General features: G+C 43.8%; 1 protein-coding gene across 1 annotated transcript; it reads right to left on the reverse strand.

Annotated features, from left to right (window-relative positions):
• Window positions 1–1,419: 1,419 nt before the first annotated feature.
• On the reverse strand, window positions 1,420–12,773 carry DBI (diazepam binding inhibitor, acyl-CoA binding protein). The gene is made up of 4 exons (XM_066635730.1): window positions 12,668–12,773; window positions 10,444–10,561; window positions 3,243–3,305; window positions 1,420–1,736 (listed from the first exon to the last, which is right to left on the reverse strand). The coding sequence occupies exons 1-4, from the start codon at window positions 12,674–12,676 to the stop codon at window positions 1,660–1,662; spliced, it is 267 nt and encodes an 88-aa protein (XP_066491827.1). The 5' UTR covers window positions 12,677–12,773; the 3' UTR covers window positions 1,420–1,659.
• Window positions 12,774–14,949: the final 2,176 nt, after the last annotated feature.

Below are 14,949 nucleotides of genomic sequence, written 5' to 3' on the forward strand. Positions count from 1 at the left end.
AATCAATTCTTTATGAGAATTCAACTTCTTCATTAAAGCTAACTGGCACCCCCTGCTGACCAAGACAGCATAACGATCAGCTTTGGGTTCAGTGTGCCCTGATCCATTTATGACTAAGAACAGTTTCACCATACATTGCTGAGGAAGATATGAGTCAAGCACTGTGTAGTCTTCAAGCAAATATGCTGAAGTTTCAGGAAATATAGAAAGTGCATATTTAGATGCACAGCTCTATTAGACAGGCTTCCCCCCCCCCCGTGATGTTACTACACTGCAATGTTTCTCAAACTGTGGGTTAGGACCCACTAGGTGGGTCGCAAGTCAATTTCAGGCAGGTCCCCGTTCACTTCAATATTTATTCTTAATATATTAGACTTGATGCTACCATGGTATGTGACTGCATCTGGGGAAGTGTTACAGACATGTACTTTTAACAAGCTACTATGTATATTCTTAACAATTATAGTCAATGAGACTTACTGCTGGGTAAGTGTGGGTAGGATTGCATCCTAGGATTGTTAAAAATTTTCCTGCCTGATGTCACTTGCAGTCATGAAATCACTTTTGGTGGGTCCTGACAGATTCTCATTCTGAAAAGTGGGTCCCAGTGCTAAACGTGTGAGAACCACCACTATATTTTATAGCTTATTAAAGAATCATAATCTGATGCAGAATAAACATACAAAAATTCCTACATTACAGGAGCTTCTCACTTTGTTCTATCAAATCAGAATATGATTGCCTTTGCAAGTTGTGTTATGGTAATGTGCAGTTTATTACCTGGTTTGCATGTACTGTAGGCCCCCAGCCCTAAACCCACTTGGAAGAGTGGGTAACTGCCATCAGCTTCTGATAGGATTGCATTGCAAAGCAAATCCTTGCTCAGCTTCACTTCCCTCCTATAATCCTTGCCATAAGGCAGGGCTTTTCAAACTGGGGTGTCATGACCCCCCCGCCTGAGGGCCCTGGCCTTTGCCCCCATAAGGGGCAGGTGGGAGGCAGCAACTTGATCCCCAGGATCAAGTTGCTAAGGGGGTTGCAACAACTGGAATGTACTCACCAGTCCCTCCAGCAGCCTCCCTGGGGTGTGGGAAGCCCTGCACAAACATCTGCAGGGCTCCCCATGTCTTTCAAAGTTGCAATTGTGCAGCAGCAATTGCGCAGCAATTGTGCTTCACTTCCAGTTTTGTGGAGGTGGAGCGTGATCCCTGTGCTTTCACTTTTGAAGACATGAGGAGCTCCTGCAGGGACTGTTGAGTACATTCTAGTCCCTGCAGCCCCCTTAGCAAGGCGATCCTGAGGATTGCATCGCTGCCTCCCCCTGCGAGTTTGAGAACCACTGCCATAGGGCAAGAAGCCATTCTGTTATCTCAAATAGGAAATATAGGCATATGAGCCAGAGACCACATTGATAGGACATCCATTTTTAGGTTCTTTATTGGAAAGGGACAAGCAGACAAAGCCATACTGATATTGTTAAACAGGATTATATTAATGCAGAAATCCAGTTTCCAAATGCAATAGTATTACATAAACTAAACTGTGTAGACTATTAACTGACATGGCATCAGTTATTGGCACTGCAGTGCTGTGTAGAACAATTTAGTTATCCACAGTATTAGCAAGGCAAGTTTCCATTAAGGCACGCAGGTGTCGAGTTCATTGCATTCCATATTTTCCCTTCAGTTCTTCTACTTTTGCTACATAATGTTTCATGGCATCTTCTTTGGACATCCCTGAAAAGTTAACCAGACGAACAAAGGAATATGGAAGTGTTTGGTTCATGCCAAGATTAGTCCCACCCCCTTCCCATATAGCAAATTTAAATTACACTCAAGTCTCGGGAGAACAAGACTTCTTGAAGAATGTGCTTAAGTAGCAGGTCCTCCGTGTGTCAAAATATCACAAATACAAGCCAGTTCAACCTCTCCTGATAACACTACATTCAGCCCCAAGTCTATTTTATGGTCCCCATTTATACACCAATGCTAAATAAGTAGTAGAAGCTAGAATCTGTTCAGAATTCTGATGGATGAGCAACAGCCATCTCTTCTGGAAGTACTCTTCACTGAAGATATGCTTTGCATCTGCAAAAGGCAGAGAGTAAAGCAATCTGTAGACTGCAGCCACCATACTTATAAACATGGGAGTCTTGCATTTTCAGTCACATGAGGAGTAAGAAACTTCTAGATGTATCTTGCTAAAAAACATGCTAGGAATAACTTCAGCATGGAGATGCATTAAGAGTAAAGCTGTACCATTTGACTACACCTGTGTCCACAGATGGACATACTCCAATATATGGATGGCCAATGGAGTCAGCTCTGAAATCATGGCACTAAATGAGAGCTACCAGGCAGAAAGTGCAAGCCAGAAGGTAACAAATTTTACAGATAGTTCAATGATAGACTATAGTGACCAATACACATGTTTGTAGCTCAATTCTCCGGATTACTAGAATCTATGAGAATTTAGCAACGTGAAAAAATGTAGGGGCTTGATGGGTAGCCATTGCTTGGTTAGTTCTAAGGAAGTTCATCAAGAGCAAGTTCATGCAGAACTTTAGCAACCCATATGACTTACATAGGTTCTGCATTTTTTCCTGTGACAACTACTGTCTGGCTGATAGAGTTCACTCACTATGCAATTAAGAGTCTATGCAATTAATACCGAAAGCCCCCATGGAAAGCTGTAGTAGAAACCAGGTTCAAATTGATTGTACTGTTGGACAAGTTTTCAAGAAACAACAGCCAACCAAATCAAATGTGTTTTATTGACTTGTTATTCTCATTGCTCACTTTCTGCCTCTTGGGTTGAGAAGGCCTTTTGTGACTGCATTTTGTAGTGAGGGTCACAATTCATTTTGAGACTCATGTAGGTAAGGGAAGGACAAAATTTCACTGGCAGCATACATAACTACTAAATAAGGTTCTAGATTTGTTTTCTATCTTCAGTGGAGAACCTCAGAGCAGCAGAACTGGTTACATTTGTCTAGGCATGCATGAAGTATGCCAGAAGTTTAAGTAGCCTCAGGTGCACTACTCAGTCATCTAGGGTCCTTACATCTAGTTCACAATTAGCACATTACTTTTAAGGTTAATTGCTCCCACCTTCTTCTATAGCCTGCCAGGGTCACATTGAGGAAGTCTCTCCTGTTGGCAGCCTAATGACAATTTTGGTTGAGATAACAGAACTGTTAGGCCAATGTGATCACATTTCTCCAGTCTCTGTCCAAGGCTTACCTTTCAGAGCATTCCAGGCATCCCACTTGGCTTTGCCTTTGAAGTCAAGCATTCCAGGTCGTTCTGAAAAATATTTAACACAGTAAATATCCCTCTTAGACATACAACTGCAACACTGAATGAACAAGTTAATGTCCTGGGTAGAATTGACACAAAATTATACTAACTTACAGGGAGGGGTAAACCACTCAAGTCAATCCACATCATAAAACCAACTGATTTTTTCAGTTCAAGTTCATGCTAATGTTCTATAACCAAGTTGCATTCCAATTGGTGACTATTGAAGTGCCTGATCTCCTAGGTTCAATCCAAGCTAAAGTCAGACATTTCTAAACTTGCTTGCTAAATGCCTGCAGCACGCTAAATATTTCTGCAACTTACATGGTCTACTGCAGTGTTTCTTAAACTGTGGGTCAGAACCCACTAGGTGGGTTGCAAGCCAATTTCAGGTAGGCCCCCATTCATTTCAATATTTTATTTTTAATATACCAGACTTGATGCTACCATGGAATGTGATTGCATTTGGGGAAATGTTACAGACCTGTATTCTTAACAAGCTACTATGTATATTCTTTGAACAATGATATTAAATGGGACTTACTCCTGGGTAAGTGTGGGTAGGTTTGCAGTTTAGGATTGTTAATGTTCCTGCTTGATGACGTCACATCTGGTCATGACATCACTTCTGGTGGGTCCCAACAGATTCTCATTCTAAAAGTGGGTTCCAGTGCTAAACTTGTGAGAACCACTGGTCTACTGTATACTATCAATGTTTAAGGACCCAATCCTATCCAACATTCTACCATCAATGCAGCTGCAATGTTCCCTTACCTTGAAGAAGCCTCCATGACTGCTCCCCCCCACCCACTGCAGGATGCAACACACTGTTGGCACAGCTGCATCAGCATGGGAAAGTTGGATAGAACTGGGCCCTAAGTTGACAACTGTGACAAGATCTTATGATTGTCAACTTAGGAGCCAGTCCGAACCAACTTTCCAGAGCTGATTCAGCTGTGCCAACAGGGCACATGCTGCATCCTGCAGTAGTGGGGCAGTCATGGAGGCTTCAAGGGACTGATCTAAACCAGACTATTAGCATTCCAAGACAGAGGTCTCTGGACTACGGGAGAGTTGCTTCCCTTTACCCCACAGCTTGAACACTAGACCCAATCTCTTGCTAGCTGTGTCTGCCCAGCCAAAACACTGGATGCTTCCTCCTGCCTGCTCCCCAGCAGCTTAACATTTGCTGCAGACAGGAGAAGGGGGAAGAGACAGAAAGGGGAATGTACACAGCCTGTTCATTCACCTGTTTCACCAGGTCCCTTGCAGGTCCCCAATTCCCACCTAGCCAACCACAAAACACAATTATAACGAAAGAGTTTTTAAAATCAGTAGTCAGGGATCCACATTCCACCCCAAAAATGAACCCAGGGCTTGCCAATAAGAAAGAAATCAGAAGTGAGCAAGTTAGAACAAACATATTTGAAAGTACGCTTAAAGGCAGCAGCAAAACATAGCTAAGCTACTTACAACACTGCATTCTGAAGTTTCCTAAACCAGCATCAAGGGCAGGCATAACCATTTTTTGGGTCAAGACAGCTCTGGGTTCACCTTACTTTTATGCTAAAATTCTGTTTTGGTTCAGACCAATCCAGTACCTCAAATTCTGCTGAATCATGCCACCCTCCACCCATCATCCTGTCACTTCCCCCAGGTGCCCACAATATCTTAGTGTCAGCACCTGACTTCTGTCCTTGAAGCTCCTTATTCCATCAGATACCTTGATCATGAGGCTGGTATGCTCAACTCCCTAGCTGTTCTCAGCAGTAACTCTGTCACGGCATCTTCTTGAGACAGTTTTATACTCCCCAGACTAGCATGGCTACAGTCCTGCAAATACCCACACACTTAGATATCCCCAGATGTTCATATCCACATGCTATTAGCTCTTACAAGAAACCGATATCAATCATTTCAAACACGCACACATAGGAAGAATCAACTTATTTCAAACCCATTCCATTCCCCAATTTCCCCAACACCTCTCCTATAGAGCATCCCTGGGAAGGGCAAAAAACCCATCTCTGTAACACACATTAGTATTTGCAAGAAGAGATAAATGCTGATTGATAATAGATGTTTCCTGGAAAAGCCACCAAACTCAAATTGCTACTGATTAGATGCTTCTTGCAATGATTGCACATTCCATGTTGGCCAATTAGCATGCTCTGTTACTCATATTACATCATGATGTCTGGCAAGCTCTCATTGTAATTTCTCAACACTTGACCTCATTTAGAGATCACAAGTTGGCTTTCAGGTTACGTTAGGTCCAGAAACATGGAGTGTCCCTCTACACCCCCAGGGGTTTCAAACCTAAGGCCCATGGGGGGGGGGTCAGATGCAGCCTGCAGAAGCTTTTTATCTGGCCCTCAGGCTCTCAGCTGCTGAGCAGTGCTGGGGTGTTACTGCTATAAGGACAGTCCACATGAAAACTGGGCTCTCCCATATCTTAAAATATAATCAAGATTTGTGTAGTCTCTCTTCTGTCATTTGCAGTTAATGAGTTCCTGAGGACATGAGAATAAGTGCTTATTTTTGGTTATGACCTGTTTAATGACATCATTTCCTGCCTAATGACATCACTTCCGGCCCTCAGCATGCACCATGAATGCTGTTCGGTCCTTGGTATGAAACAAGTTTGACACCCCTGCTCTACAGGGCAATCTTGTAAATGACTACTAAACTATTTGTGCAAATACTTTGAACTTCCATAGGGTTTCTTCCTTGTGATTTGGCTCAGGCAGCCTAGAACCATTGCTTTCAATGCTGTGTTCCCCTATCCTTTTTTCTAGGCAGGTACAACCATTGATTGCAATCATCTCCATTTTAACCTTGACACTACGAAGTTTCTACACTTTTGCTCATGCAAAACTACACTTTTGCTCATGCAAAAACAAGACTATCTTGTGCTGCAATACTGTTACAAAAAAGCAATCTTGAATACCATGGGTTTCTGCCTCTGTGCAGAAGCGAAGACATTTACTTTTAATATGTGCCCACAACTTCAGAAGCAAGCCCTGGCGTTATATGCTCAGTGGCAAGCAATTGCTATTTGTTGCACACACTCAACAGTATCGATTTCATGACATTCTGAAGTTTCCTAAACCAGCATCAAGGGCAGGCACATTGCACAATTCTAGTTTGCCATTCTAGTCTGTGCATTCAGTGACTAGCAAATAGTCACTCTATAGTGGACATATATGAGCAGATGCTATTCTGGTTTTCTTGTGAAGATGCCACTGCCTTTATGTTCCACTTTGAAGAATGAATCAGACTTCTCACATGTGCCATGGTAATATTCTGTATTTACATAGTGCTTTAAACAGTTTTAAGAGCCACACACACAAATTCATTACAGCAGTGTTTGCCAAACATTTTAGCACTAGGACCCAGTGTTTAAAATGACACTATTGGGACCCACCTTCTGGTGGCCTTGTACACTGCTTTGCCCAGCCTTCAAAGAACCAAGACATGCCCACCTACTCATAAGTAAACATGTGCAGCTCTGTTTCACTTTCCACATGGCCCAATACATTCCTTGTCAGCTCAGGGTACAGGAAATTTCAAGAGTTGTTGGAGCCTGTGTTCATCAGAATTGAACCATTCTGGTGGTGTTGCATCCCCCTCAGTAAGCCCTTTGAAGTGGAACAAGGCACATTTGCCTTTTCATGAGTAACTACACACATCCTGCTCAGTTTCACTTCCCATAAAGCTCAATACATTTTCCTTGTCAGTTCTGCACCCCACCAAAAATCAGGTCTTGACCCACAGTTTGAGAAAGTCTGTATTAGAAGTCATGGCAGTTAAAATGCTCAAGCTTCTTCAGAGTAGGGATATTGGCCCAAGGTAAGACATGAGCTAGAAACTTCCTGCCTGGTTCTCACATAACCATTTTACCTTTGCACAGCATAGTGGCTATTCTAGAAATCAGTCCAGCCCCTTGGCAACTTGCTCAACTCTTGTCTTTTTTTGCAGTGTTCTTGGTCCAACTATAGCGGGGTACATGTGGCAGTATTTACTTTTCTGCTTTTTTTTTTTTTTTTTAAAAAGGAGATATATGGGAAGGTCCCAGGATGTTGAAACATTCCCTTTGATCTGCATTGCAAAGGAATGGCATAGAGAAAGCTGCAAGAGCAACATCTTGCTCAAGTTTTGCAAAACACATTTCAATATAAGTTACACACAACACCACATTTTCTTCCCACGCATGCAAAGGGGCCATTGAAGAATAAGCTGCATGCCAGGCTCTAAAGAGCAACCGATGACCTTTAGTTCTACTTGGCAGCTCCATTTGTGCAGGGAAAGCCAAGCTCCTGTTCCTTGCCCTCCACTAAAAACACCAACAGTATACTAGCTGAAGTCCAGAAGCCCTTAAACTGGCACCTCCTCCTCCTCCCCCTGTCTGCCCAACAGTTGCAGCATTGTTTCTAATTACTCAAAGGGGGCCACTGATAATAATCTTCTGGTCATGTTACTTGGTGCCAGAGCATTATACTTGCTCTTCAGCTCTGCTGCTATTTTACAAGTGCTAAACTGTGCTATGAGACTTGCATATCCAAACTTTAGGTAGAAGGATCGTTGCTTCCAAGAACTACTGTCAAGTCAAGGCCATCTGACAGGCCAAACCACTAAGGTTAGTTGATCAGGGTACTAGCTGGCACCCATTTCAGACTGTTAAGGAATCTATGCATTTTAATGATTATGACAAGATTTACATTCACATTATTCTCTCTTCTGTATGCAGATAAGAAAAGCTTACTGCTATCTTTATTCTTGCTAAACATTCCAGGCAACAGGATGCAGCATGTATGTTGTCCTTCAGAAAACTCTTGTTGAATTATTTTGTGGTTGCCATGGCACCATACAGGTGCTCATAACACTGGCTTTATTTAAGCCATTCCTTGACTTCCTGCAAATTATGTTTAAGGAATAGTGCAAATCATTTAAATCAATTCAACATGGCAATACTTCGTGCTTCCTTCAATGCAGGTTGAAGCAAGTTGCAGATGTTGCCTCTTTGTCAAATTCTGCTACCCAACCCAGTTGTAAGCAGGGAATTGCAAGTTGGGGAGTAGCTCTCCATAGCTTCCATAGCTTTCCAAGAGTTCCATAGCTGACAAAACAGACATGCTAAGAAACATTTTTTTATTGCAACTGATGCAAAACTATTCAAAAATGTGCCTTTACAACTTGCAGTAATGAATAGGATTATATCATTACAATAGCAAGGCATTCTTGAACACACAATAGACTGATACTTTCAACACAATCTCCCTCAAGTAGTACTATGCAAGTTAACAACTTAAATTAAAAGTTTAATTTATAAGAGAGGCAACCTTAATGTTTAGCTGATAAGAATTTTCCATCCTCTACTGTATCAAATAGATCATTTTCTCCTTAAGAAAGATGAACATTCTTCCTAAGCATAATGATCAAGTCTAGGCTGAATGAAATGGAGCACAAGTCTACATTTTGCAGGATGCTATCTCAGCTCTAGCAACTGAAAGCAGCTCCGATACTTTTAGAATACACTTTCAAAACACTGCAAGGGTTAGATACTTGATGTAATACAGTGACATTTTAAAAGTGGCAGACTCATGCCCCAGTCCTATCCCCAGCTGCACCATGGAAACACATGCTGCTGCTGCATCCAATAGCAAGGGGGCATCAGGAGGCCTCCTCAAGGTAAGGGAACATCTGTAAAGTTCCCTTACCTCTGGATAGGTGCCCTAATGGCTCAGTTTGGCAGCTGTGCAGATCTGATGCTACTGGACACCATCACTTTGCCCAGCAATGGCACACTCACGTCATGACTGGGATGCTGACCTGCTGTCATAAACTGGAAAGGATTGGGCTGTCAGTCTTATTTAGTTGTTGTATAATAATCTGAAAAGCAAGCTCTGTTAAAGACCCATTCTTGCCAGGGCAGGAACTCAAACAAGTAGAAGAAGCTTCATTAAAAAAATGGAACTGTTTTCAAGAGTTTTAGTTGCTATGCTTGCAGGCACCAGCAGCAAGTCTGTAACAGAAGCATGAATCACCATGATTTAGAGAAGGGCCTAGTTTTTTTCAGCTTGCAAGTCTCAGATAGATTTTTTTAGAGCAACCCAACATCTTGGAACACCTACGGTAAGTCAAATGCTATCTGAGCCCCATTTCCTTCTTCCTTCCCCTCTCTCCTTGAGTTGCTGTCCCAGTAGAAGCTCACTTCCTAATGAAGAGGAATAGCAAGGCGACACCTGTAGTTAGAGCAACTCCCCAACACTCCACTTCTGAAAAGTGGATTAACTGCTGCTCTGGGGGGGGGGGAATACACCCAATGCAAGTAGATGTCCACCTAGAGTAGGGAGAACAGAACAGCCCTGCTAGATCAGGTGATAGGCCCATCTAGCCCAGCTTCCTGTATCTCACAGCAGCTCACCAAATGCCTCAGGGAGCACACCAGATAAGAGATTGCATCCCAGTGCCCTCCCTTGCATCTGGCATTCTGACATAGCCCATTTCTAAAATCAGGAGGCGAGAGGAGTTAGCAACATGGTCAGGTAAACAGGCAGATTTGTGTTCTTGTGAGTGACCCATGCCACCCAAGGCAATCATGTCACTGGCCCTTGCTTTCTTCTACAAGTTGTCCAAGTCACCAAGATTCTGAAGTATTGACAGCAGAACTACCAGCTTGGGAACACTGCTTCTCAGATCATGAAAGCAAAGGATCATACTACATTCTCCTAACTAGGCCTCCACTAGTACAAGATGTTACTAGAGGCATTTTTAAGATGCCTGTTTGGTAACATTTGTAACCAAATCTAGTTAGCACATTAGGTGTTTTCTTTATGCTGGCTGGTGGCTCTTAATGCATTCTGTACATCTTAAAGAGCTGCTGCTACAGAAGTGTTACCCACATGTCCAATTGTGGCAAAACTAATACACACAATCCAGTTAGCATGCAGTTAACTGTTTCACACTTTAGCATGCACAGACATGAACTAGTTCATGCAGGGAGTAATATCCTTGGAGGCGGGTTTGGCAGAGACAACACATTGCACACCCCTTAACATTCTTTGCCAAGAGAGAAAGATTGTGTAGGTGGTGTCCTACATTCAGGCCCAGCAACACCACTTAACGGAGGTTCAGATCATACCTGTATTTGTATCTCCAACTGTGGCCTGTTTGTAATGGCTGTAGAGGTCCAGCATTTCTTGATCTGTTGGTTGAGACTTCAGCTTCTTCACCTCTTCAGCAGCTTTCTCAAATTCAGCCTACATCAATAAGGGCATCACAGGATTTAATACTTCCCAGTGTACTTCCTACCATTTCCAGTAACAGATTTAAACCCTTCAGATCTCTCACACATGGTACACTCTTAACTCTCATTCGTCCTAATGTATAGCACACTCCCATGCATTAACTCTTATGGAGTTGACTTATCCCCAAGCAAGCATGCAGGGAATTGCAGCTGTAATTAGCCAAACCAGCATTACTTCACAGGTAATTAGGGTTATCATTGGAGAGACACCAAAGATGGATCAGAAGCTCCATTGTCAGTCTATGAGTAAAAGTGTTGTGAAATCAGTTCCCTTACTAATACTTGGCAGCAGACAGAACTTTCAGCTCTGCTATCAGGGTTGCCTCACATGTTGCACAATTCCTATAAGAAGTAGGAGTCACTTCCATTGGGAAGCTGTGTGATTCTGTATAACTAAACAGGCATGCAAATTGCTTGTGCATGTTGGGGCAAAAAAGAGCTTCCCACATCCATGCTCTACGGTTTCTCCAACATTAATGTTAATCACAGTAAGTGTGTAGCATAAAGGACCAGACACCCAGACGAATATGGCTTTACAATACAGAAAGTAAGGCAGGGAAACTCAGTAACGTCTGAACATATATATACCAAGGTAGCAGTTTTAGGCTACAAGACCTACATAGTTCTAAACCAGGGGTAGCCAATCTGCAGCACAGGTGCCACTAGTGTTACACAGACACTTTGAATGGCACACACAAAGCTGCCACATATTTGAAAAAACATTTAAACAAGGGTGTACCACAGCAGTTTATGGTTTGCTTGATTTCTTTGCTACTCCTTACACAGCATGTCCCCAAGTTTCTAATGCTGCAGTGGGCATTCAGAGCAGCCACATCTACTCTGCTTGAAAAATGGGGAGAAAGTCGGGACAAGACTAATGGACTGGAGAGAAAGTCAATAGGGCAGATGCTAGAGAGCTGCATTCCACTAACTGGGAGGTCACTAGCTTACCTGCAAAGGTCAAGCTGTGGAAGGGGGCAGGGGCTGAGTGGGGCAGCGCAGAGATGGCCGATTAGATCAACAAAGCCCATGTGGCCCAGCCTTGCAGAGATACCATCTTTGAGGAATCACACACAATGAGATCTCAGTTAAGAGTCTTTGAGACAAGGTGTCCATGCAGAAGGGCAATGAACACACCTTATATGGACTTTGGAACAAGCCCTGTAGGGCTGAACTAGAAAGATCCATGCAGGCCACCTTTCTAGCCTCATCAGCAGTCAGCCATGTATCTTTGGAAAGCCCTAAATAGGCAGCAGCACTCCCATATTTCTTGCTCTGTACCTCTGGGCACTTGGAGACTCACCACCCTTGAACTTGGAGACTATTTTGCTATCCTAATAGCTAAAAGCAAGCTCAAGTGGCACATTCAAGAGTCTCTACATAAAAAAGTGGCACATGGCACACTGTGAATTGGCCACCCCTGTTCTACACAATCACTGCCAAGATATTTTGATGCACAGGGACTACAGCCCAAGCCTGTTATACAGAGACTTTCTGTGTCCCAAAAGCCTAGCTTTTATTTCTCATTACCAGGAATACAAAAGGACTCATGGTATTTAGCAGAATCTAGAATTGCAGTAGAAACCAGCAGTGGAAGCAAGAGACTCCATATTTAACACTTCTGCCAAGTTGCTAAGCGATCCAGAATGTGACCCACTTCTGTCAAACAAAATTTGGCTTCTACTCTGGCCATGAGAAAGCCTTCCGTAAACTCAGCAGTGGTATGCACCCTGATGCAAGGGAGCTACTCTGCTACAGTGAAGCACTACTACAATGAGGAAGTACAGACCTTTTGCACATGGCAGGAGAAATAAATGCAACTGAAAACATCTTGCACCCTATCCCCTAGCTCCAGGATGAGGCTTGCATACTACAGAAAGCAGAAGAGCCAAGCCCAGAGGCTCTCCCAGGAGAGGAAAGGACATGAAAACTTGCTATGAAACACGTGCGCAATCCCTTCCCCAATTAACTCCCCATGCAAAAAAGGTGAGCTCTTCCCTGATGCCTAGAGGGAAGACCCCACTAGCCTCATAGAACACACACCTCTCTTAGTGCTTACCTGGGTCATGATGACAGCTCACCGCAAACACTGCTGGAAGAATGGACTGCAATCACCGGACCACTGCCACTCTTTCTTGTATCAGCCCAGCTCATGCAGACCAATCAGCAGCGAGAGGCGGAGATTGGACAATCCAAGATTCGAATGGATTGACAAACAAGGCGAGCAGGGCATGATGCCATAGAGGTAAGGAAAACCTACCTTACAAGCATCACTTCCGGTTTCCCACAGGGGCGGCTTTTGCGTGGGAGAGGCAAGGGGCATAATGGAAATGCATAGGTAGGGGAACAGAGTACCTATACCTTTAACCATTGCATAGAAGAAGGAATTTAGGCAAGTGCATGGAAGGTTTAAATCTCTGCCCAACGTTGCACACAGGAACCAAATGTGTACACCTGTCGGCTGGGCAAAAAATGGGTTAAAAAACTGCACCTGCCCAAAATCCCTCTTCTATGCAATGGTTTATAGGGATTCTGTGTCCCTTTGTATCTGGTCACTCTAGTCACAGACATTTGTCTGAAAACGACAGTAACCACTAGGTATTCTTTGTAGTGCTTTAAAAACTGGATGTCCTGTACCTGTTTTGTGCATGGTATTCCTGCTACAGTGGGCAGAAGCTAGCAGGGTAACAGTATACTGGTGTCTAGAGCAGGATGCTGGTTGGGCTTCTTGCAAATAGCGTTGCATGCATGGCGTGGAGCTTGATCTGATCCTGCAAGCCACGCCCTAAGGAAGCATGCATGCATGCCAGGGCTCCTTTTCTTGAACATGTGCTGCTCTGCTTTGTAGAGTTAAAAGCCATCATAGGTAGGGCCACAGGGATTCCGTCAACAGGACCACATCAACTTTTTTGAACATTGCATGGTGTTTCTGCCATAATGGAGCTCTAAAAATGGGACTCTGAATTACTCCTTGTTAGGAAGCACTGAAGAGCTCAGGTTCCTGACCAGTGCAAAAAATAAGTGCAAATGCCACCAGGGAAAAGAAACACAACTGCTGTTTCTTTTCTATTTCTCTTGATAGATGCATGCTTTTTTTTCTTTCTTTCAAAGCACTGCAACTAAAGTGAACCTCTAGTCCTGTTTCATCCTAGCTTCAACGCGAATTCTTATGCATTTCTCACACTTTGGCCATGGAGGCATCTACTAATTGAGAACCACAAGTGTAGCTGAAAACCTACGAAGACTGGCACGCCTTGATGATAGCGTGCTGGGTTAGTTACACCCACTGAAAGAGACATGCGTGGAGTTTTTCAAGCCAGCCAATGGTGGTGAGGGGTGGGTAGAATGTTGCAAAGTCAATGGAACACGCAGCTTCAGAGGAAGTCACGTGGTCTCCAGGCTCAGCAGCAAATTATCCAGCACTATAATTGATGAAGTTGTGTTGATGTCAGTGCTGTACATAGGGATACTTAGGATATCTGTCATATCCTAAGCCAGGGTGTCAAACACATTTCTTTCAGTAGGCCAAATAGCATTCATGGTGCCTGCTGAGGGCCAGGGTTGATGTCATTAATCAGGAAGTGATGCCTTTGGAGCCCTCCTTCCATCTCTCCCTCCATCTCTCCATCTCTCCCTCCCAGCACCTCAGCAGAAGCAGTGCTGGGAGAAACCAATTATCACATGGGCTGCATTTTCAGCAGTGGCGTGAGGGATGATATGGCAGCAGTCATGCACTCTGGATCTTATTCCACATTTTTTGGCTTCCCCTGTCCCCTGGCTCTTTTTAGACTTATGGTCTGAAGAGACCTATAGGCCACCAAGGGGCCTATGCAGAGGAAAGAGCAGCAGTGTTGTCCACCTTTGTGCTTGCTGAAGATGAGTCTGAGAAGCAGCAACGCTGAGCCCAAAGGGAAAGGAGGTTGCGGTGTCTGCCTCTCAGTCTGGCCACCATGCCCTTTCCCCCCAGAGGCGTTCGTTGAGAGCAAGCAAATCGCGCTGGCCAGATCATGAAGCCGCTGAACATAAGATGTTGAGCATAGTGGTAACCATGGCTGGTGCTGCTGCTGCCTCTGTCTTAGCTGGGCCTCACACAGTATCCCTGTTGGTCTTGTACCCCACTTGTTACACCACTGGGTAAGGAAAAAATATTGTCCCTGACCTCTTGCAGGCATCCTGATTGTCCGCCATAGTATGCAGCATGTACCTCCATGACATGGCTGCATGCTTTAGCATGGCAAGGCATAGGATTAGGCAGTGCAAGTCTTGTCATGCATGTTATGAGTGAAGTGGGTATTTTTATGCAAAGTGCTCTCTTTGTGTGCATAGTGCCCTTTCTCCATT

Source organism: Tiliqua scincoides, chromosome 1, assembly GCF_035046505.1.
Source record: "Tiliqua scincoides isolate rTilSci1 chromosome 1, rTilSci1.hap2, whole genome shotgun sequence".
Taxonomy (NCBI): domain Eukaryota; kingdom Metazoa; phylum Chordata; class Lepidosauria; order Squamata; family Scincidae; genus Tiliqua; species Tiliqua scincoides.

What these genes read in the sequence shown, in the direction of transcription:
- DBI (XM_066635730.1), bottom strand. An exon ending in AGTTGGAGATACAAATACAG is followed by an intron (nt 3,306 to 10,443) that starts GTATGATCTGAA and finishes AATATTTTTCAG; the next exon opens with AACGACCTGGAATGCTTGAC. An exon ending in TGCCTGGAATGCTCTGAAAG is followed by an intron (nt 1,737 to 3,242) that starts GTAAGCCTTGGA and finishes TTAACTTTTCAG; the next exon opens with GGATGTCCAAAGAAGATGCC.